The 24123-nt window shown below is 36.1% G+C and overlaps 1 protein-coding gene across 2 annotated transcripts in view; it reads right to left on the bottom strand.

Annotated features, from left to right (window-relative positions):
* Positions 1-1184: 1184 nt before the first annotated feature.
* RCOR1 (REST corepressor 1) overlaps positions 1185-24123 on the bottom strand; it is a 158102-nt gene continuing 135163 nt past the window's right edge. The window contains exons 8-12 of one of the 2 annotated variants that reach the window (XM_058162755.1): positions 8584-8796; positions 7300-7377; positions 6660-6717; positions 3590-3819; positions 1185-2834 (exon numbers count right to left, since the gene is read on the bottom strand). In XM_058162755.1, the coding sequence (XP_058018738.1) occupies positions 2793-2834; positions 3590-3819; positions 6660-6717; positions 7300-7377; positions 8584-8796 (621 nt within the window). In that variant the 3' untranslated portion in view covers positions 1185-2792. The remainder of the gene's footprint in view (positions 2835-3589; positions 3820-6659; positions 6718-7299; positions 7378-8583; positions 8797-24123) is intronic. The other variant, XM_058162756.1, reaches the window with a different exon arrangement.

Genomic DNA, 24123 nt, shown 5'->3' with positions numbered 1-24123 from the left:
AAAGTGCAAACATTGTTATAACTTTTTTAAAAAGACGGTAATTTAGAAAAACTCAGAAATTTGGATCACTGGTTTTTGGCAAATATCAATACAATATCTCTTCCAGATATACAAAAATGGGGAATATATCTCATTTTGTTTTGGTTTAGCATGTTGTATGACCCATAGTTATAACCACTGTTATTTGTGAACCATGGGTTATGGCTTAGCATGGTGTGCTAGTCCAACCATTATAGTTGGTTCAACCCATTTGTGACCAAGGAAATTAAGTAGAATGTGTGCGTGCAACAATGTACAAAGATGTGCATAAGCTCTCTCATATTTTTGTGTATAAAAATATGGGGGAGCTTATGAACGTTTAATTTCTGCTGCAGTCTAAAATGGTACAACCCAACAATACACACACCACATAAAGCAATTATCATACATTTTAGCTCTTAGCTAACAGATTTCAGGCAGTCCACTCCAGCTGCTCTATCTTATTCTATTTTTTTTTTGCTAATAGAATATAAAATATTTACATAAATATTTTTCAGATTTTATAAAATTGCACACTGCCTACCATTGTAGCTAAATTTAAAAAATCATCCCCCACCCACCCAAAAGGACTGGGTGCTATACCAAGTTTGCTTTATAACATAGTTAAAATATGCCAATTCTTTATCAAAACATTTGAAAGTGTTTTAACAAACAGCTTCACATAAAGAGAATAAATCTGTTTCTTCAACCTGGCACCCTCCAGATGATGCCTATATTTCTAAACAGCATAACTAAAGACTAAAATATCAACACATCCTGAAATGCCAAGTTGGAGAAGCATGAACTAGGTATTTAAAATACACAAAATATCCATTTTCTAGAGCCGATAATTTGAATCAGATTTGATAAACATAAAGCAGTATTAGTGGAAGTTAATTTGGGTGGGGGGAGGCACATGGGTTTTGCCATATGCATCTTAGGGCTTTTCCACTTCTCTGTTCTATATTAGACCAGCTGTTTGTCATTCTTTATAAAGGATTTATTCTCTATTGATTCTTAAGACTTGTCTATGGCTTCTCCTCTTACGGACAGAGAAAGATTTCCTTAATGGTTATGCCCAGACCAGGCTCACCCAACTCAAATATTTCTGGTGTTTTTCTGGCACTTGCTGTGGTGTCATTGCAACATTTAATTATTAATTGGTAAATAGGTGAGTCAATCCTAATTGAGTCAATCCAAGCCCTAACATAATAAGCTGTGAGTGAAGGAAAGATTTTTTGCAGCTGTTAATTGTTAGATCACTTGCTAGGGGTAAATTATTTCACACATTGTCTTCAGGAACTCAAAAGTAACCGTAGTTACAAGATCATTTTTATCTGATTTGTGCATTTGAGTTGAGAAGATACCAAAGTCAATGTGGGGAAAAATATTGCTGCATGCCCAATTAAAATACTAGCTTAACTTTCTATTGTTAGAACTAACTCACTGATTAAAAAAACCCACATCTGTGCATCTTTCAGAAGAATGGACATCCTATGCTTTCAAAGCCAAATGCCTGGAGTCATCTGAGGAGAGCCATGGGTTGGGTGTAAATGGAATAAAATATATGACTGGAAGAATACTTGCCAACAAGCATTTTAAGAACTGATGCACTCTATTTTGGGTTTGTGATTACTGCTACTAAGCTCACATCCAGACCAGCAATTAACTATGGAAAGCTAAGAGGTAGCTTCCACTCACCTCAATAGAACACGAGGTCCCCAATGCAGCAGTCTAAAAGCACCTCAAATTAGAACAAGCTGTTGCTATGTCTTAAACCCCTGGATATCCAATCAAGTCACTTATTTTGCTACTCACCTACAGATAATAATGCAAGTCCACTGAATGGAAAGTATATGCATATATAGAATCAAAGCAAGGTTACACACTGCACATTCCCTTTTGCACTAAATAAAAAAGTTCATTATTATAATAATAATAAAAATCACAATTAATATCTGTGAGCTTTCTAAGGAGGAGTTGACTATAAGAACAGAATTAAGACACAGGAAAAATCTGTTTTCTATTCTGAAAATCACATCCCCCCTCCCCCCATCATTAATTTCAAATGAGTACTAGACCAACTAGCACAGCTTTCCCCACAGTGTGCCTCCAAGAACATCACTTTGGAAAGAATTAATCAGCATAGACACAATACTTTTCTTAACAGAAAACTCACTCATTAAAAAAATAAAATAAAAGGTTACCTTATCAGCAATGATTATATCATAAAAAATAAGTTTAAATCATATAAGGGCATATAGAAATGCATACTATTATCTTACTACAGAGTATGTTTTAGAAATGCCCCTGCTGTCAGGAGGTAACTTGTGAGCATGACAAGGAGCCAGGTTGGCTAACTGAAGTTTACAGAGAGGGATGTAGATGGTTCAAGAAGTCACTGATGCTTTAAACCTTGATGGTATTGAAAACTGAGAGCTTGTTCCAGGAGTTGCAAAAATTGGATCGTGGTTGGCTGGGAAGATTGAGGAGAAAGTTAAGGCAAATACAGAACAGGAACAGAAGTATTTGCCCATATTTGTGATCTGTCTTCTTTCTTTCTTTCTTTCTTTCTTTCTTTCTTTCTTTCTTTCTTTCTTTCTTTCTTTCTTTCTTTCTTTCTTTCTTTCTTTCTTTCCTTTTCTTTTTTTTTTGGTAATAGCTGCTTGTCCATAGAGTTATGATGCAGATGGCTGTCCGAAGTTTTGCTAATATCTGATATTTCAGATAACACAGTAGTCAAACATAACATTGTTCTAGGCTACCTGAGTTTTTCATGAAGTGGATGAATATCTGACATCCAAAACTGAAGTAGCCTGCAATAGAAGAAAAGGGTGGTAACAATAAGCAACATTTTAAAATGACTTGTTATGCAAGTGCATATACCCCTTTTATTTCATTTAATTTCTGCTTTAAGAAAGAAGAGCAGACATTGAAAGAAAGGAAAACCCACAGATAGTTATGTAGAGCAATGAATTAATAACTCTCTCTCTCTCTCCTCAGATTCTATTATTGGAATTCTCAATCAATAGTCTAAAACAAATAGAATTCTGAAACACCAAGTTCTACTGTCAGAAGCATTATTTTCAATGAAGCGAGAAAGAGGAAAAAAATGTTAGCACAAATGTCAAACTTGTCTCTTTGGCCACAAATTTATACATTTCTGTTTCACCTCTTTCAGATATTTATGGATTTGTAAATAATGCCAAAATAAATAAAAAACTACAAATAATATAAGTCTAAAGCCACACTATGAATGCATAGAAATATTAAAAAGTATGAAAATAAAATCAGGGGAGCAAATATGACTGAAAAGGAAGATTTTATAGATTAGCACTATGATACACTCCTGAGAGACCCAAAGGTGCTTTTCCAATTGGACTTGCCTTTTGGAAAAGCACATTTGGGACAACCATGACCTTAAGTGATGATATCCATTTCCAAAGAGCATGGTTATATAGTAGTTATCCAAAAGCTAACCAAAGAGTTAATGCTACCAAAAACACTATAATGCAGTTTGGGACAATAAATACATACTGCTCTCAAGTAATAAAAAAAATCCTACTACTACCTCATCTTCTTCTTCAGATACTTTAATAGTATTATCTGGGGATTTGACAGGTTTCTGTGTACTGGTTCCATTTGTCTCAGCCTTCCCATGCTCAGCTTCCCACTCCTGTAGGACTTCGTCTATGTTAAAACGCCGCCGATAATTTACGAAAAAGTTTTTCACTTGCACTACAGATTTGTTTCCAATGACATCAGAGATTGCTTGAAAATCACGACCATATTTCCTGATTGCTACAAAAGAAAACATATCTGTCAGTACCATTTCTGAAGCCCAGAGGACAATGTATATAACCTTCAAACTCACACTAAGGAATTGTGTTCAGAGTAGCATGCATGTTCTCAAGCGTGCAGGAGCTAGATTAGACTGAGTGGCCTAAGATCATCAGAGAATTTAGCTTAGATCCCCTTGTGACCTTGAATGAGATGTCAGAATAAAACTTGATGAGCACGTATTTGCATCAACAGTATTGCAAAAAATGCATGCTGTAGAGGCAGTAGAGAATTTATTGACACAGCAAATGAACCTCCTTGAGATGGAATGGATATACTATTTATAGTTTCAAAGTCAACAACTAAATTTAAGGGATACATCAAGGGTCACACTGTTTCTAAACCAATTATAGGTTTATAGAAGAGTGGTAAATCTTGGCTTTCTTAAGATTCTGCCTTAATATGGTTATTTATTTATTGTTTTATTATTATCAAACATGGCCACCAATCTCATGCAAGACAACTCTACAATAAAATTAACAATTTACGCTTATCATAAAATCAATTAAACCAATTACGTTACTAAAACTATGTTTGAAAATATTTTATATTTCTTATCGCCAAATATAGTTTTAGCGATATTTCCTTTTAATTTTTCTTATCCCACATTTTGAGATTTCCCCCCCTCTTATTAATTCTGTCTTCTTTTGTGTACTTTGCTTATCATTGCTTCTCCCAAAGTGTAAATAAAACAATAGTTATAAATTAATTTAAGGCCATCCAATTCAAAAGCCTAGCTGGTGAACAATATTAAAAACAAATTAAAACCCAGCAACAATCTTTTAAAAGTGAAGCAATCCTGAAAACTTGATACACCATCAAACATCAAGAGTACTGTGAAGGACTTCACCATTGGTTAGCCCAGTGAATATAATATGCTATCTAGTATGCTGTTCTCATGATGAAAAATATCATTTCAAGGCAAGGTTTAGAATTAATAGAATTCCCTATGCCATCAGGTTTAAAATTTTGGGCTTGGAAAATCTGGAATTGCGCCACCTGTGATCCGATTTAAGCATAGTACACAAAATTGTCTGCTACAATGTCTTGCCTGTCAACGACTTCTTCAGTTTTAACCACAATAATACACAGGCAAACAATCAATACAAACTCAAGGTAAACCGCTCCAAACTCAATGGCAGGAAATATGATTTCAGCAAGAGTGGTCAGTGCCTGGAATGCACTACCCAACTCTGTTGTTACAGCCTCAAACCCTCACAGTTTCAACTTCAAACTTTACCATGGACCTCACCCCCTTCTTAAGAGGTCTGTAAAGAAGGCGTGCATAAGTGCATCAACGTGCCTATCGTCCCTGTCTTACCGTCCCCATTTATTTGTATTTACTTCCTTTGTTTATGTTTACGTTCATACCTATACTTGTTATCTTGTACATGTTTGACGAACAAACAAACAAACAAATAAATAAATAAATTGAATATGGTGATTTTAATGTTAATTGTTCATTGTTTTTTTAAAAAGTCAGCAACTAAACTCTGTAATCTGTATAATTATTTCCCCTTTTTAATTTATTTGGTACGTTTTTCTATTCCATCTATATGAGTATATTCACATTCTTGGTTTAAATATTTCAAAATCATTTTAAAATGAAACAAAATATTAACAGCACAAGAAATTATCCTATTCCTAAAATATTTAGTTGATTAATACAGAGATTCTCATATCTGGATATGCACTGATCCCCTAAGATTAATGAATTTGTGTAAATAACATCATTAAATAGTATGATTAATAATTTCAAGACTTGCTGGCTAGATTTCTACAACTGTTTGTGATCGTTTAAGTGGCTAATATACCTCTTACTCCAGAAGTTTCTCCTTTCCTTTTGGCATCTTGTGAGCAAGATCCAAATGCTACCACTGCATTTCCTCAATGGCAAAATCCTATGGCCTTCCCTTTCCTAGTCTGCATGAACACTAGTGGTAACATCTCTCAATCAGAATGTGTTGCTGTACTTGAATCTACTCAGCCACAATTCCATCCATCTGCAGATTCATTGCCAACCACTACTGCAGGAAGGGGAGCACTGTTTCAATTTATCACTGGGACATTCACATTTCTCATAGTGGATAGGAGAAACAGGGCCCTCAGAAGGGAATCACAGATAGGTATAAAAACAGCATCACTGGCTGCAGAACAGAATGTAGGTTTGAGAAGACTTACCTCCTCTGCCTGGACAAACCAATTATGACTCCTCTCAAATATGCTCCATGCCCCTGGACGTACAAACTTGATAAATAAATAAATGCTAATGACTGATCCCACAGGGCCTCCAAGCTGTATTTCTACATTAATAAATACGTTTCCACAACCTGACGAAAGCAGAAACAAGGACCTCTTCTTGTAAGCACACCCTTGTAAGTATGCCTGCAGTGGCTGAAGTTGGGCACATTTTGTGTACAGTGCAAGCACACATAGAAACTATTCTTATGTTTAAAATATGCACATTGAACACACACACACACACCATCAGAAATACAAGAATAAGGATAGCATATCCAGTCAAACTCCACCCACTTCAACCAACAATCGTGACTTGGAATATGAGGAACTGGGTCAGTCATCATCTGGCATATGGGAAACTGTCAATGCAAAAATGAATGAGTCTGACCACCCTACGGTAAATGCAGTTCAGGTCTCCACGGTTAGCACCAACCCTAAGACATGAGTCAGAAGCAGACATTTGGAGAATTATTTCAGTGGCCAATGAGGAAATGCTCCATCAGAAATCAAGACACAGGGTCAACTTCCCTACAGACAGGAATATATTTGCAACGCCATACCTTGCACTGCAAGAAGCTGTTCATCTGTGGTCCAGCGTGCATTAAATTTCAATGTTACCTAAGCATCATGAAACATAAAGAGAATAATTTACTTAGATAACAGATGTGCTTTTAAACCTCAGCCCCCAAACTGTATACAAATGAAACAGTGAATACATTGCTTGAGCAGTCATTCGTTAAATAAAGCCTGCATTATTCTTCTCAGCATGGTTTTTTTTTAAAAAAATCTTTTCAAGTGGAATTATAGTGGTACTCCATTATTTAGTTAACAACATTTAATTTATAACAGCAGAAAGGAAAAGGGGGATAAAGGAAGCGGTCAATGATATTAGCATGAAGTTAGCTACAAGAGTCCATGCATGGGTTGGCTTTGTCAACCAAGTTAAAATTTGAGGGCATCTGGACTGTGGCTTTTGGTATCTTCCTGATTGTGAACTGTGGACTTCTTCTCATCCCAACTCCAATACTGGAGCTAGAAAAAGGCCTGGGATAATTTCCCAAATTGCACACAGAAGCTCCTGAAGGACCTCTCCAGCTCAATGTAATTATAGGGATAATTTGATCAACTTAGTCAGGTGCCCTTCTATAAACTTCAGAAAAGAAAGAAAAAATATAATTTCCCATTAGAACACAAGCTTACCTCTGGTAACCTATATTGCTCTATTCCCCCTTCAAGTTTCTCTTTCAGAGAGCTGTTTGTTTGTTTGATATTTTGAATCTGAAAAGAAAGGTTCCTCTTTCAGTATGGATAATATACAAAGTTTGCATAAAATTTGATCTAATTTCAAATATTCTCTAAAATATTGGTGGGGGGAATATTATCTATTCCCCCCATCAATAATTTAAACAAGAGCCCCCATTCCTCCAAGAACTACAGTTCCCTCCCCAACTAAGATTGTGGTCTTGTCCTTTTTCCCCTCTCACCCAAACATGCAATAACTCAGTAGTTGAGAAGCAATAATGGGGAATAGGCTCTTTCATTCTTAGCCTCTTTGGGGACTTTCTAATGTTGATACTTGTAAAAAAAAAAAGATACTAAGTTGGATGATTCCCAATAGAACCCTTATATTGTTAAAATGATTGTGTTCCCATTGCTTACCTATGTCTTTCTTTTGAACACCTTGGCATTTAAAAAACAACAACCCTAACTCACCCTCTGAACTGCAGCCACTATTATTTTTATTTTGTGAAGATGTCTATGGAGGTTTTTTTCTCAATGTCTAATCATAATAAAAGCTATCTATCTACCTGCCAGTGGAACGCATGACACTGGTAATGCTGAAGGTTGAAGTTGTGCTTTGCAATCCACAGTTTTCTATTTAAATGTCTTTTAAAATTAAAATAATCTTTTAAAATGTCAAGTAGAACAGACAATGTGGCAAATATAAAAGGAACTGATCATTGTTACATGGATATGGTTAAGTGGATGCCCATGGGACCAAACAAATGACCAGTGCAGTAATCTTCTAACCAATAGAGGAAATAGAAGAATAAAAGCTAGCTGCATAGAAGTGGTAAGCAGAGGAAAAATATTCTAATATTTTATACTTGAATGTGTAAAATTAGAATTTAGATGGAAATCAATAAAATAATTGATTACGGATATAAAAGTTTTCAGAAACTAGAAAGCCCAAAGTGTGGAGAAACATGGAAACTGATTTATGGAAATCCGTAATGACGTCCTGAGTAAGATACAGGAAGTTGGCAATTCATCTTGCTGCACTGTAAATAGAAAGCCAAGCTGAAATAATTCTCCTCTAAAATGTACTGCAACTGACAGCTTGTTAATCAGGTCTCATCCTGATGCAAAACATCTCACCCAAACTATAAATCCTTCCAGGGAGCTGTGAAGTTGAGATTGTTTAAAATATGTATCAGATGATTAAAAAGAAGCCTCGCTCTGTTGCCAGGAGAAAACACATACCTGTCGCTTGATGGAGACGAGCTCCATATCCAGTTGCCTGAGCAAAGTGGTGGCAGCAGTTGCGTTGGCAGACACGGCTTCCACGTCTTCCTGAGAGAGAAACATTCCTTTGGGAGGTTTCCTCTTGGCCCTGTTCTTAGCAGCCTGGGTACTGTGCTTTTCTTTCTTTACCTGAGGAATTGTTTCCACGGGAGGAATCTGCAAAGGAGAGATCTACCGTATGTAAGCCTGATGATTCAACCACAAGCTATCCACAACTATTGCCACTTCCAAACATGCCCCAAACCTGAGGTGGACAGTCATTAAGTGTATTCTTTGTCCAAGTTCCTTCATGACAAAAGCCAACTACAAAAGGGATAAACTGCCTTGGCTTCACCATTTTACTAAACCAGTGGATAGGGTCAGCATTTTCACAATTTAATAGGTGAAATATGCATCTAATTTTAATCTTCCCAGAACATCCCTGAATATGAGTTCTTGAATCTTTTGCTTCATTTCGACCTTCAAAGTTCTTCAAAAAGGTCAGCTTGCACAGCAGGCCTGTCCAGTACAATGGCATCATGGCATCATTCTTCTGGCTTGCCATAGGCCAAACATCTTTAAAAATCATATAAGACTCTCTGCACATTGAACTGTGAAACAGTTTGTTGGTACTGCCCAAGTACTTTTCTGCTAAAGTAACAACAACACTGAAAGAAGAGACACAAGAGCACAAAATGCACCTATCTTGTTAAAATGAAGTAATAGCAATAGCACTTAGACTTATATACTGCTTCACGGGCTTTACAACCTTCTCAAAGCAGTTTACAGAGTCAGTGTATTGACCTCAACAATCTCGGTCCTCATTTTACCGACCTTGGAAGGATGGAAGGCTGAGTCAACCTTGAGCCGCTCAGAATCGAACTCCTGGAGTGAACAGTGAATTAGTCTGCAATACTGCATTCTAACCACTGCACCACCATGGCTCAAAGTAAAATGAAGTCTGCCAAGTATGTTCCTTAAGTTCTGTTACTGAAACAGAAGACAAATGCACTAACCCAAAACCACACATAATACAGTAACTCCAACATATATGAGAAATACTCTTTTACCAAAGACTACCATCCTTACTCCCCATCTTGAGAAAAGGACTCAATAGCCCCATAGAGGAGTAAAGTGACAACATCCACCATACATTCCAGACATGCCACTGAAAACCAACCAAAGCACTCTTTCCAAGCTCTGGCCATCAGCACCTCAGTTTAATAGTGTATCAGAAATAAAGGAAGATATCTCAGTTGAGCATGGGGGTGGTTGAATTAAAAAAAAATCTAAAAATTATGTTTGATATGCAATTTCGTGTGTGTCAGCCAGAGGGGAAGAAGAAGAAACTAATTTAAGACAAAACATGAAGGGTCAGATGATTGCAGGCTAATCCTTAAAGCTCATTCCTTTTTATATGCAGCACTGCAAAACTGAAGGATAAAGATTTTTGCATTGGTATGAAATCTGCCCTAGAAAAAGGTCTTTCAGGGACAAGTATGAAACATAAAGAATGAATCTGAAACACTGTTTTAGATTCCTGCAAAGGAACACTTAGATCTGCCTGCCACTCCACTAGCAATGTAATTTTTAAAATTTCTTCTGAATCTTTTGATAAGACTAAGGACATGTCTCCAGAATGTGAAAAAGACCCTTAAAAAGCTCCCTGTTAAGGGAAAGCCATAATTGCTTTTGCCTTTCTTCAAATGAAAACAGCAAAGCATAGAGGCATCAAGCAACCGCTACACAGCTTTCCTACTCTGAGGAAAATAACCTCCAAGCTTAACCGGAAATTGTACAGTATACACAGAATTCCCAGAAGATTCTGCCTCTTCCAATAAGGGGGGAGGGGGGATAGGTGCCTGAGCCTCACCTTAGTTTGAGAAGTCCACTCTACTTGAAAAGTCATGCTGCCTGCTCCCCTCTGTCCATTTCCAGTGCTAACCATGTTTTATTACAATGTGTACCTTGAAGGAATACTGGTTGATTTTAATCATCCTTTGATCTTAAGCCAGTGACTTAAATCAGCTTTCAATCTTGATGCTGGTCTTTAGTTTAAAAACAAACTTGATCTAGCATTAATTAGGATTTTGCTAGTTTGAGCATCAAGCACTGAACAGAGAATGCTCAGTAATGGACTGGGCATTCATGAGAGGGGGATTCAGAGAAGGGCTGGCAGGAAAGAGGAAAAGAAACACTTCCCAAGACAGTTTCCCTCAACCAAAATTAAAATATATATACCGTAATTAGGCTCCTTATCTTCCTTAGACATGATCCTATGCCCACATTGATTCACTGAAGCATATTCAAAGCCACATGCAGCATTCATCTAGTACTTATGTTGAAAGACTGACTTCACATTTTACAGTAAGCCGTATTATATGGGTTTATCTGGTTTAGGTTTAGCATGTTAAGGTGAACTTTGCTAACTGCAGTTTATTCAAGACATTACATGTACATACTGTACATTTGTCCAGGCAGTCTGAGAGAATTGGACACAACTGAATGGAAGGAAAAAAATAGTGTGGTATGCAAAACAAACAATGTATGAAGGGGTAGAGATATGCCTTTATAAGGACATTTGTGTTTCCCAGCAAAGGTCTAGCCAGAAAATCTTAGCTACTGTTAGCACAAAATAACTTGATCTATATAGGTCAATAACATAAAACGGATTAAGGGCAGTTTTATATATTACTGTGTTTTGCACTGAAACATCAAAGCATCCACAACACCTCTCACCAGCTTACAAGTGGGTAAGAGTTCATCTCTCTATAGTATGGAATAAATTAAATTCCAGTTTTATCTTCTAAGCTATGGAAGAGACTCCTAGTTCTTAGCTGTCACATTTCAGCACAAAGATAGGTAGTCACCATTCATGTTTTCAACCTTTCTGTAAATTTGAAAACTTTGAAAAACATGGTGAGTTTTTTGACACCACAAGTAATCATTGGCTAGCAGATGCAAGTCAACTTGGCAGGCATCTGGCAATACGTTTTCAATAGAAACATGCCACTAGAGATGTTTGGAGAAGATATTTCTCATTGCACACTGTAAATGGAAAATTGCAAAAACATATCAAATCATGATCATCTGATCAAAGCACTAGGTATCCACTTGTAAACAGCAACACTATTTAGACTTATATACCACTTCACAAAGCTTAGCTCTCTCTAAGCGGTTTACAGAGTCAGCATATTGCCCCCAAATATAAGATGGTTGACAAATGCCCCAAAAGCAATCATGAAGCCAAAATGGTGATGGTGCTAAGCAGCAATCGTAACTTCAAGGATGGGTTATAAGTAGCTTTTTTAAAAGACTGTTATAATTGCAAATGGTCATGAATCAATTCAAATCTCACTGGCTAAAGGTTGACTCAGCCTTCCACCCTGCAAAGGTCGGTAAAATGTGGACCCAGATTGTTGGGGGCAATATGCTGACTCAGTAAACCGCTTAGAGAGAGAGCTCCAAAGTGGTATATAAGTCTTAAGTGCTATTGGAAATCAACCTTACTAAGCAAGGACAGTCTATATTGCTCCCAAGTAACAGAATTTAAAGAACTCTACTTAGATCCATGTTTCCTTATTATGTTTATGCAGGAAAATATTTTTACTTTTCCTCCAGTGTGCAAATATTGAAATATTAATTTTTATGTTAAGTTATTAACACAAATTAAAAAAATTATTAGAATGGAAGAAGAGGTCATTAATATAATTTAAGAAAACTGTGATGTGAACAATGAATATTTTAAAATCTTTTAAAATATCCCCTATTACCATAATAATGTTTAATACTGTTTAACTGAATGATAAAGCCATGAATTCTGCAGGTGAGGGGAAACGTAGGCATGTTACTTCTAGAAAAATATGACAGTAAAGGAAAAATATACATCCTCTTACAGATTTAATGTTCTGGGATAATTTTGGATAATCAGCTATATCACCTACAAGATTACAGAGCTGTAAACCAGTTAGCTTTGTCTTAACAATTTTTCCAGGAAAGATTGCTTGTTGCTTTTAATTGCATCATCACAAAATCTGCAAAGTAAAAGTGGATGATGGAATGGTTAATAAGAAAGGGGCTGAACCATGCCCAATTATTTCCCCCACATAAACCCACCACTTCTTGAAAGCAGGAAGTGGGAAAATAGGTCATCCTTCTACTTCAAATTATGTCATCATTGGACACACAAGCAAGCATGCACACATTACTTGCATAAAGGAGATATTATAAATGTTTTCAGAAGTATTTGGGATAAAAGCAGGGGTGAAATCCAGCAAGTTCTGACAGGTTCTAGAGAACCGGTAGCAGAAATTTTGAGTAGTTCAGAGAACCAGCAAATACCACCCCTCGCTAGCCCCAGAGTAGGGTGGGAATGGAGATTTTGCAATATCCTTCCCCCAGGAGTGGGGAGGGAATGGGGATTTTGCAGTATACTTCTCCTGCCACACAGCTCAAGCTGCGTCCACCAAGCCACACCACGCCTACAAGCCGCGCCCACAGAACTGGTAGTAAAAAATTTTGAATTTCACCACTGGATAAAAGAGATATAGGCAAAATGATGAGTTTAATTAATTATTATTATTATTATATTCTTTTATTCATTAAACATGAAACTCAGTCAACTGAACATTTAAAAATGCATCAGAAATATCATTGACTGGCTCTGATAGTTGATACAGGTTGCTGCCAGCATCCGAGGTATTGACCAAGTATCTTCTTAAAATGTATGTTGTTCCGAGTAGTACAGTCTTTTGCAGTTCCACTGGTGTTATTGCAGGAAGCTGCAATTTCTTAATGTACTCTGTAAAATTCTTGGACATGGTACTAAGTGCCCCAATGACAATGGGTATCACTGTCACATGTTTCCTCCATAATCAAGTAGTTTCGATGGCCAGGTCATGATTTTTTCCAGTTCTTTTTCTTCGACTCTGGCATCTCCTGGTACAGCAATATCAATAAATTGTACATTTCGGTTTTCAACAACTGTGATATCTGGTGTGTTGTGTTCCAAATGACAATCCGTCTGTATTCGAAAGTCCCACAAAATCTTAACCTTCTTATTTTCAACAACTTTTTCCACTTTATGTTCCCATGACTTTTCGGATACAGATAAATCGTATTTTTTACATAATGACCTGTGGATTAATTTAGCAACTCGGTCATGTTCTAGCTTTGTAATCAGTTTGTATGATTTTGCTGCACTCACATATTAAATGTGAAACAGTTTCAGCTTTGTTGTTGCAAAGTCAGCAGTTTGGATTGTCAGTAGATTTTTGTATCTTCGCTTTCATGGCATTAGTTTGCAGTGCTTGTTCTTGAGCAGCAAGTATTAAACCTTCTGTTTCTTTCTTTGAAAACATTTCACTTCTTAAGCCATGTACATGTCAAGTTGTTATCACGTTTTCCTTCAACGTTTTTCAAGTACTGTCCATGCAAAGCTTTGGCTTTCCATCTATTTAATCTGTCATCTAGCATTGCATTCTGTCTTTGTTTCTGTTGTTTTAATAATTTTCACAGCCTGCAGCAATATTTCTGTACTTTGGTTCACACAGTCATTCAAACTTTGTTTTTCTTCTTCTACAGTTTGATGGATTTGCAATAGCCCTCTGCCCCCTATTCTTCTTGGCAGGTACAACCTGTCGATATAACTTCGTGGGTTGCTGTTGCTGTTGTTCTTGTTATATCAAGATCTGGGGTTTTGAACCAAAGGAACTATGATGATTGAAATCAAAAGTCATTGTTCTTCTTCATTCTGCATATGTCAGACTGTGCCTAAAATACTGCAATCAGTTCTCAATACCACAAATTAGGATGGGGTCTGAGAAACTGGAGCCTATCCAGAAAGAAACCAAGACAAAGAAGTGGCTGGTGGTGAGGGTCTTATTAGGGATTCATGGAGGCACTGAGTATAATAGGATTTCTGAACAGGTATATTATAGAAGAGATGAAGAAATGTTCATAACTCTTGCAGAACACCAAAAGAGTTATGAGGAAGTAGATCTCAGTTGGACGTCAGGAAAAAATTCCAATAATAAACATAGACTGCTTTGGGAACAGGCAGGATCTTTTATACTGCAAGGATTTAAGCAGGTTAGATAGCCATCTGTCAGTGATGCTATAGTAGTGGATTCCTGCAGTGAGTAGGGAGAGAAACTAAATAATGTTCAAGGCCCCCTTTCACCTATGATTCTATGTCCCACACATTTGAAGGGTACAGGGTTGGGAAGGTTGTAGGAGTGTATAAAAAAACAAAGGAGTGTAAGTCAACATAGGTTATACTATCTGGAAAGGGGACAAACTCAAATGTTACAACCATCTGTTTCCTTTTGGAAAACACAGCAGATACAAATTAACTTTGACTTTCACTATGCATGGCTACGTCTACTGTTCTAAACAGCATTGCAGGGAATCAATGGCAAATCAAAGCTTATGGGGATAGGCCGAACCAAAGCCTGCATTTATCTTTTTTTATAATAATGTTATTAAAAAATTATAAGATAAAAACTACTACCAAGAAAAATAAAATAAAAATAGAAAGTGCAGGAATTTTTTTTTAAAAAAGACAGAAAAAATAAGAATATAGTAAAAGAAATGACTTCCCTTTTCATCACAAGTATGAACAACTTTAGTAAATTATCTCCTTATTTTAAAATATAATAATTTCTTCTTCCCATATTTTTTAAAAAAATTATATCACACCTTTATTATTTTTACACGCAACTCAAGGCAGCAAACGTATCCACCACACCTTCCTCCTTCTATTTACTATACAAGAACCCTGTAAGGTGGCTTGGACTGTGAGTGAGTGACTGGACCAAAGTCACCGAACTGGGTTTCATATCTCATGTCTTACCTATATACACATCCTTAAAGCTTTCTCATTCAGTTCTGATCAGCAAAAGTCCATTAAATATTACCAGAAATAACATGTTTATTTTAACTGTGATCAAATAAACTAATTTTATAGTTCTTCCCTTTACTTTTAACAATAATGATCTTTAAACCCTTCAAATAATGTTCTAGTTCTTTATTCCTTTCATTTTTCCTTTGCCCTTTTTCACAAAATACTTTAGTTTTAATAGGTCTCCCAATATAAGAAAGTTATCCAAGTCACTGTTCTGATATGTTATTTGTATATCCCTTTTCATTATTAAGACATCAGCCAGTTTCTTTTTGATGACAGTATTGTTTTCTATACAATTCTTGTACCCTATCATTTTAAAATCCATGTTCAGACCGGTCTGTCTTTTTTTAAAAAACATACTCAAGTGGCAAACCCAAAATTAACTTGTGTTTGTTGTTCAAAAATATCCCTGTATATTTCCAAAGTTAAAATATTTTGCTCCATCCTACTCATTTAATTGTAATAATTAGTTCCTTCTGGTTTCCCCTAGTATTCAACCTCCTCATGCTATCATTTTTTTAAAAAAGAGAATTCAAATGAAACTATTTTCCCATGGGAAGGATTCCTATAATTAATTTCAAAATCTTATTTCAAATCCATCTGGATCATTCTCTTTTTGTAACTTTCCAAAATTAAAATTGAAGTCACCCTTTTGCTGTTGATTCCCAGAGAATAAAAAACTAAGTCCTTAAACTTGTATTCAAAACTTGAATACAAGTTTTCAACTATTCAAAAGATTGAAAGAAACACACTCAGTGATGTAATACCCATCCATCTAAAGCAGTTAACAAAGCCATTTTTGAAAGTGACTAGAAAAGAAATATGCAACCCAGTTTGAAAGTACCAACAGTGGCTTGTGCAAAAAAGAGGGCTATTCCCTCATCTCCGAGAGCTCAAATCCACTAGAGACTGCTATGTTGCAGTCTCCTTATGAGAAGCAACTGTGTGGAGAATGTGTGAACGAGCTCAAGTCCTCTCTTGTCCAGAGAGGAATTATAAACAGCCAGTCTACTTGCTGGCTCTTCATTTTCAGTTGCCATGTCTTCCCTGAAAGTTTCCAAAGCCTACATTTGTCAAATGTAAAGTCTATTAAAAGGATTTTAAAAATGTAGCTAATTATACACCTCTCACTGAACAGCAATCCAACTAATATAGTTGTAACCTTGGTGGCAGGGGTGAAATGTTCCCAGTTCGGACCGGATCGCCCAATCCAGTAGTGATGGCGGCGGGAGGTTCGGAGAACCGGTAGCAAAATCCCTGCCCTCCCACAGCTGAGCCATGCAATCATCAGAGGGTTTTTTTTTTTAACTTTTAAAAGCATTTTTTCTTCGGCCGAAAAAATGCTTTTAAAAGTAAAAAAAAAAAGCCTCTGATGATCGCGCAGCACAGCTGGGATCGTCAGAACCCTTTAAAAGGATTTTTTCTAAAACCTCTTCAGCCGAAGAGGTTGTAAAAAAAATGCTTTTAAAAGATTCTGGCGATCAGGCAACTCAGCTGGGATTGTCAGAACCCAGCTGACAAAAGCTTTTAAAAGGCTCCTCTGGAGATCCCAGCTGAGTTGCCTGATCATCAGAGGCTTTTAAAAGCATTTTTTACACCTCTTCAGCCAAAGAGGTTGTAGAAAAAAATGCTTTTAAAAGTTAAAAAAAAATTGCCCATGCCCACCCAGTCACATTCGCCCCCCCAAGCCACGCTCACAGAACCAGTAGTAACAAATTTTACATTTCACCCCTGCTTAGTGGTGCCAAAAACTGATACGAAACTTAAAAAAAAATTGTCATCTTTTTCTTAAAAACTTGAGATATTGGTCTTGTGAAACACATCTTCTATCTTTACACTTACACCATACTTTGACTCTAGATAAAAATAACTCTGCAAAAACAAACTGATCAAATCCATCACTTACCTTCCCACTGTGGTCAACCAGATGCCGCTGGGAAGCCCACAAGCAAAATACAATTGCAAAAACTTTCTGTAATTTATTATTCCCCAGAAACTGACATGGTGGCACACAACATATGGATTTCAAGAATCTGTGAAGATTGTTCTAAATCAGTATGTAGTTAGTTTGGTCCTAGATTAGTGTACTGTGAAAACTCAGCCACTACAATACATAAGCAATTGTTTATGAAAGAGATGGACAACTTTGGGCAGTTGTTAGTAATATTAAACTTTTGAGAAAGGAAAAGCCTGAATTGTATATTTTTAAACAGCTAGTCTGTTTTGGTTTTTTTGGGGGGCAGACATTTTGAGTTTTTTACATTGTTAAGCTTGTTTGGGAGAAAAATTATTATTAATAAAATTATTAATAAAAATATTTCAATATGGTGAAATATGGTTAAACCAACCATTGCTTATTTGGCAAAATATGGTTAAATATTTGGTTATATAAATGTATTGCAACATGCAATCCTATCACAAGGTGTTCCTTTTATTAACAGCAGTACAGGAATAATTTTGCTGCTATGGGAGCCCACAGCTATAGGACATATGTGCAAGTTTCAGAGGGATGTTCTTCTGTCTTGATAGTTTCTATTTTTTTGTACCCTGGTGAAGGAATCATCCAATCTTCTAATGGGAAAAATCAGAACTCCCCCCCACACACACTTTCTACCTAGTTCTGGTTTTATTAACTGAATGTACCAGAATATACACATGGGATTGTAAAAGGGAAAAATCTTTAGCAGGCACTTTTATGCTACTGTTGTTCCTCAATAGAGGTTCTTGTTTTAGGATTAGAACTGGTGTAGTTCATCTACACCAGTTCCAAAGTAACCAGTAGTAACAAATTTTACATTTCACCCCTGCTTAGTGGTGCCAAAAACTGATACGAAACTTAAAAAAAAAATTGTCATCTTTTTCTTAAAAACTTGAGATATTGGTCTTGTGAAACACATCTTCTATCTTTACACTTACACCATACTTTGACTCCTGGGGGTGGGGAAGGCTGTTTTCACCCTCCCCAGACTCCTAGAAGGGCTCTGGAACCTGTTGAGAGGGGAAAATGGGCCTACTGGGCCATCGCGTGCCAGGAATGGGGGGGTGTCACACGCGCATGGCACACAAAACTATAGGTATGGGCACACATGTGCGCAACCACCCGCCCCCCCCTCCTGGCACACGATAGCAAAAATGTTAGCCATCATTGATCTAGATTATAAGTGTATATTTCGTGAAGGAAGAAATAGCTAATGCAAAATTATATTTGTAGGCACCTGGGGGTTACAGGTACAATTTCTCAGCATTATAAAAATACAATATACACTTAAGATTTCTGGACTGAGGATTTGGCATGAAGACAATTTAACTTGTTTTGAACTATATTAAACGTGTCTTTAATTACCAACCAATGTCACACTAAGTCCCAAACTGGAAGCTTTTATTTAGCATTACATTATTAAGAATATCGGATAAATTCACCCATGTCACTTCAATAATAGCACTGTAAAAATTATAAGAAAAACACAATGATACAGGAAAAAATTCCAGAGTTCAGTATTAAAGATCTGCTTTTTTATATCCTCTTGCAATGCAATAATGCAATAATAATTTCAGCACTCAATATTCATCGTTTCAACAATCCTGCCAAATAGGTAAGGCTGAGAGGCACTAGAAGTAGTATCTACTCTAAGGTCACTCAGTGAGCTTCATGGCTGAATGGAGATTTGAACCTGGATTACATCAAGCACTTTACCACAAAATGATGAAGTTTACACACTGCACTAATCCATGTTCCGACTGGTTATGATTTGAAGCTACAAATAAGCTACAAATGACTGGTTCATACAACATGAATCAAAATAAGTCACTTTATGATTATAGTGATATGTGAATTAGACAGGAAGCCTGAAATGAAACAAAACTAGATGCACTACTTCCACTTTATTATCAGACTATACATTAACAGAAACTTGCAAATCTGAAGGTACAAATTCCCCCCCATCACTTTTACCAGCTTGATTGATTAGGGCTGGTGCTAAGTTTCTTTCTTCTGACCATTAAGCCAATTAATGGGGCTCCTTTTTCTCTTCTATTTCCCAGGATGCATCTCTTCCTCTCACTCTCCAAGGTTATCCACACATTCTATTACACACATTACTTTGTTGACTTGAACCATGGGGTATTATTCTACTATAAAATAGAACTGTGTGATATAGTGAAATCAGGAATGGCTGATTCAGAAGTAATGGCACTGAAATGTTTAAATAGTCAGCTTTTAAGCTGTGTCTAGTACAGTCATACTAAATTTCGTAATCCAAGTCAAGATTGTAAAATAATTTTTATGGTTGGAGCCGGTGTAATTTGTATTTTTCCTATAAAGAAACAGTGAATCAATTGCCAAGTAGTGGCTATGAAAATATTAAACTTTGTTTCAAAGTCAAATGAATATACATTATTATTTCTTCCCACAGCATAACTGAAAGGTTCCCCTAATTGATTCTTTGTGCCCTTATTATTGCCAAGAGATTAGTTCTTAAACATTGAAAAGACAAATTTATGGCATCAATTACCCGATGGAGTGAAGAGAGGAAGTTACTTGCATCTTGTGAATGAAATGCCTATAGATGCTGATTATGCATGGACAATTACAGTGAAATATGGTTATCTGTTATTGAAATGGTTATATAAAATATAAAATATATCTTGATATGCATAAGAATCCTATTTATCTTGTCGCTATTGTATTTTTATTTTTGTTTTAATTTTTCCTCTTATTTTTTTCCTCTCTGTTCTGTTTTATTAAATAATCCACACATACCCGCACCATAAATTTACAGAGTTGGAAGATGCAATTTAATAGCAACAGCACTTAGACTTATAGACTGCTTCACAGTGCTTTATAGCCTTAAGTGGATAACAGAGTCAGCATCTTACCCCCAACAATCTTGAGCTGGTGAGGATTGAACTCCTGGCAGTTAGCAGAATTAGCCTGCAAAACTACATTCTAACCACTGCGCCAACACAGCTCTTAATTTAATTTAAGACAGAAAGAGAAACTCACTGTTTAGGACAAAAATCCACATTCCCTAATACTTGGTGGTCCAGCCTCTGATTAAATACGCACATTGAAAGCAAGCTCTCCAGCTCCCTTAGCCAATGGTCCAGTGTTAAACTGCTCTCACTGTAAGTGCTTTGTAACATTCAGTATAATCTGATCTCTTGTGAATTTAGTCCATCCTGTCCCAAAGGTGCTTTTTCAAGAGGCAATTGAACTTTCTGTCCCAAGCACTTGGAACAACCATGACCTGGATGACTGAAAACCTTCATGGACATTTAGTCCATCCTGTGCTCCAGGACAGGTCTCTTCACCACTCTTCAGGTCCTTAGAAAGTGCTATTGTATGATCTCATCAGTTGACTTATCTCAAAGCTGAACATGCCAAGTTGTCACAATTGCTTTGTAAGACTCAGATTGTCTTTTATCATCCTTGCTTTGCCATTTTCTGCACCTGCTCTGGTTTCTCTGACTCTTTTATAAAATATTGTGTCCAGTATTTCAAATGGGAGATGAAGAATACCGAATAAAATGGAACAATCGCTTCCTGTGATTTACAAACTAGGCTTCAATTGATACACCCTCAAATTGCATTTTCCCTTTCAGCAACTATGTCACACTGCTGACTCATATTTAGTTTGTAATCAACTATAATTCCAACCTCTTTTACACAAGTACTTTGATTTCTTTTTCTTACATGAAGAACTTTGCATTTGTCTCTGTTAAATTTCATTCTGGTTTTTTTTTTTAAACCATTTCTCTAAATTGTCAAATTCATTTTGAATCTTATTTCTGTTTTCTTGGGCACTGGATATCCAACCCAATTTTGTATCATCTGTAAATCTGATATACAATATTTATACTTCTTATCCAATGTTATCCTTGCTGAGCAGTTGGTACAATCATTTACGTCTCTTCATTTTATTTTGAATGCATCTGAAGATCTTTTTGTTATTCTTTACAACCTTCATTAATCTGGTCTCATTCTTTCTTGACACTATCTTTCCAAGTCTTGAGAGCCCTTTGTGGGTGGCCTTTCCACTTCCCATGTGATTTTTTCTTTTTCTTTCGTATCTTCAGTAAGATGTATGATTTCATTTTTACCTTCTTCCCCTCCCACTTTGTTGGAATAGATTGTAATTATGCTTTCACAACCTCCTTTTTAGAAATTCCCATGCATCTTGGGCTCCTTTTTTGCCAGTTTCTTTTTGTATGGATTTGATTTTTTTGCAATCTGCTTTCTTGAACCTCGAGACATATGTCTAAATACATTCATCTTCAGTTTCAGTTCCCTTTAAATCATTTAATCAGTATTAAATCATTGCATTTATTCAAAGTTACCTCTATTTGCTATTGATTGGTTGGATTTGGGGACTGCCTGTCTCCAAAATGTATCTGGGCAGCTCACAATAACTAGCATAATACATGCCTGTAATTTAAAACAGGTAAATGATATCCGGAAAAGAAATTGGTAGGCGTTCCATAAACTTTAAGTTTCTAAAATAAAGGAAAAACCCTACTTGCAATGTAGATAGTATGGTATAACTTTATTCTAGTTTGTTAAATCCACTTTGTTCAAGGAATTAGCCTCTTTTAAGTTGCTGGCTCTGAAACCACACGCCAATAAATCATATTTGGGGGGAGGGATAATAACAAATTTCCTGTTTGGATAATAACAAATTTTTGGCAAACAATATGCCACTTATGCTTATAGTAGTACAATTATGTATGCCACGTTCCCCAGATACATTTTGGTATCACTTATGTATGAATGTTTGAAGATATAGTGAAATCTGAAAATCCAGTGTTTTACATCTAAATCTGTAACACTGGATTCTCAAATCAGTGAACAAACTGCAAATTATGTTGGGGTCAATTCAACCATCACTTTCCAACACTATTGTGCTATTCACTGTCACATAGTTTTAATGAATTTGTCTTACTAAAACTTAATGTACCACGTCCAACAAGGGAGTAGACTTTCAGACTATATTTAGGTACCAAACCAGAAGCCAAGGAAAGATATACAAAATAAGTACTCATACACTACAATAAAATCATGTAAAATGCAACAGAAACCTGGGGTTTTGCCTATCGGTATAAGGATATGTTTGCAGATGAAACTTTCTGTATTATAATGCTATTGTATTTCAGCTGATATATGATAGTCTTTTTGTCTTGCGTTAACTTAATTGTGTTATATTATTTTATTTATAGTAGAAGTCTTTGGATATTTATATATTAATGAAGCTTTTATTAAAATTCGGCCATTAAAATCCAATTTGATTACTAAGTAGATGACTCAAAAGAGGTGCAAGTATAATAATCTGCAATTTTTTAAGGACAGAGGCACTCTTTTTAAAAAGTGAAGAAATGTTTAGCATCTGAAGATACCAGAGGACTTCAACTGAGTGAGGTTGGAAAATTATAGGGTCCTTCCCCCCCAACACACACCAGTTCCATTCTTGAAAAAGAAAAGTGGTGAATTTTAAATCTGGAATGGATGCATTTTGCATTTTAAAAATATATTCAAGTTCTCCCTTATTCTTGCTAAAAATGGGGAGAGAGGATTGTCACTGCTGAAATTTAGCCATTTCATTATCAAACTTCAGCAATGAAATTCAGATGGGCTGACACGTTCTCGTGGGGCTCACAGACCACCCAGCTCTTGACTTAGAAACAAACAAAAGGACACACAAATTTTTGATGTGTATATAAGGATTCAAACAAATCAATAGTAAATTCATCTTACGTTTTGGCATAACTAGGCAACTTATTTATTTGCCAGTCACACCACCAAAAACCCAAATGAGGCTTGATCTTTAAAAAAAAAATAGTAGTCTTAGGGGCATAAATACAGGTAGTCCTGGACTTATGACCACAATTGAGCCCAACATTTCTGTTGTTGAGTGAAACATTTATTAAGTGAGTTTTGCCCCATATTACAACCATTCTTGCCACAGTTGTTAAGTTAATAACCTGGTTGTTAAGTGAATCTGGCTTCCCCATTGATTTTGCTTGTCAGAAGGTCAGAAAAGGGGGGAACCGCAACTGTCATAAATATGAACCAACTCCAAGCATCTGAATTTTCATCCCATGATTATAGGTATGCTGCAGAGGTCATAACTGTGAAAAATGATCCTGTCACATTTTTCAGTGCTGTTGTAACTTTGACCGGTCACTAAATGAACTGTTGTAAAGTCGAGGGCTACCTGTGTATGTTTTATTTTTCTTCTCAAGACAACTTGAGAAAAAATCCACTGAGGACATTGCCAGTTTTTTTCGATCACAATACAAGAGAACCAATTCAAATGCAACATATAATTATAAGTGAACACACCATTCATTTTTGTCTCAAGGAATCAAGTTGCCTCTCAAATTTCAGCTAGAAGTAAAATAATATTTTCTATGACAGATATTTTTACCCTTGACTCTACACAAAAATAATGTCAAGAAGTCACTAATAGTTATGACAAGCACATAAAATTTGAACACAAACTGCAAAAATGTAAAATAAAGCACTATCAAAATGACACTCAAATTAAAATGCCCACATCTATTTTTCTCATGGCAGAGGAGTTCTCCACATCTACAATTGCACATGGACATAATATGCAATT

This window comes from Ahaetulla prasina, chromosome 1 (assembly GCF_028640845.1).
Source record: "Ahaetulla prasina isolate Xishuangbanna chromosome 1, ASM2864084v1, whole genome shotgun sequence".
In the NCBI taxonomy this organism is placed as follows: Eukaryota; Metazoa; Chordata; class Lepidosauria; order Squamata; family Colubridae; genus Ahaetulla; species Ahaetulla prasina.
This window is presented reverse-complemented; position numbering and strand designations above follow the sequence as displayed.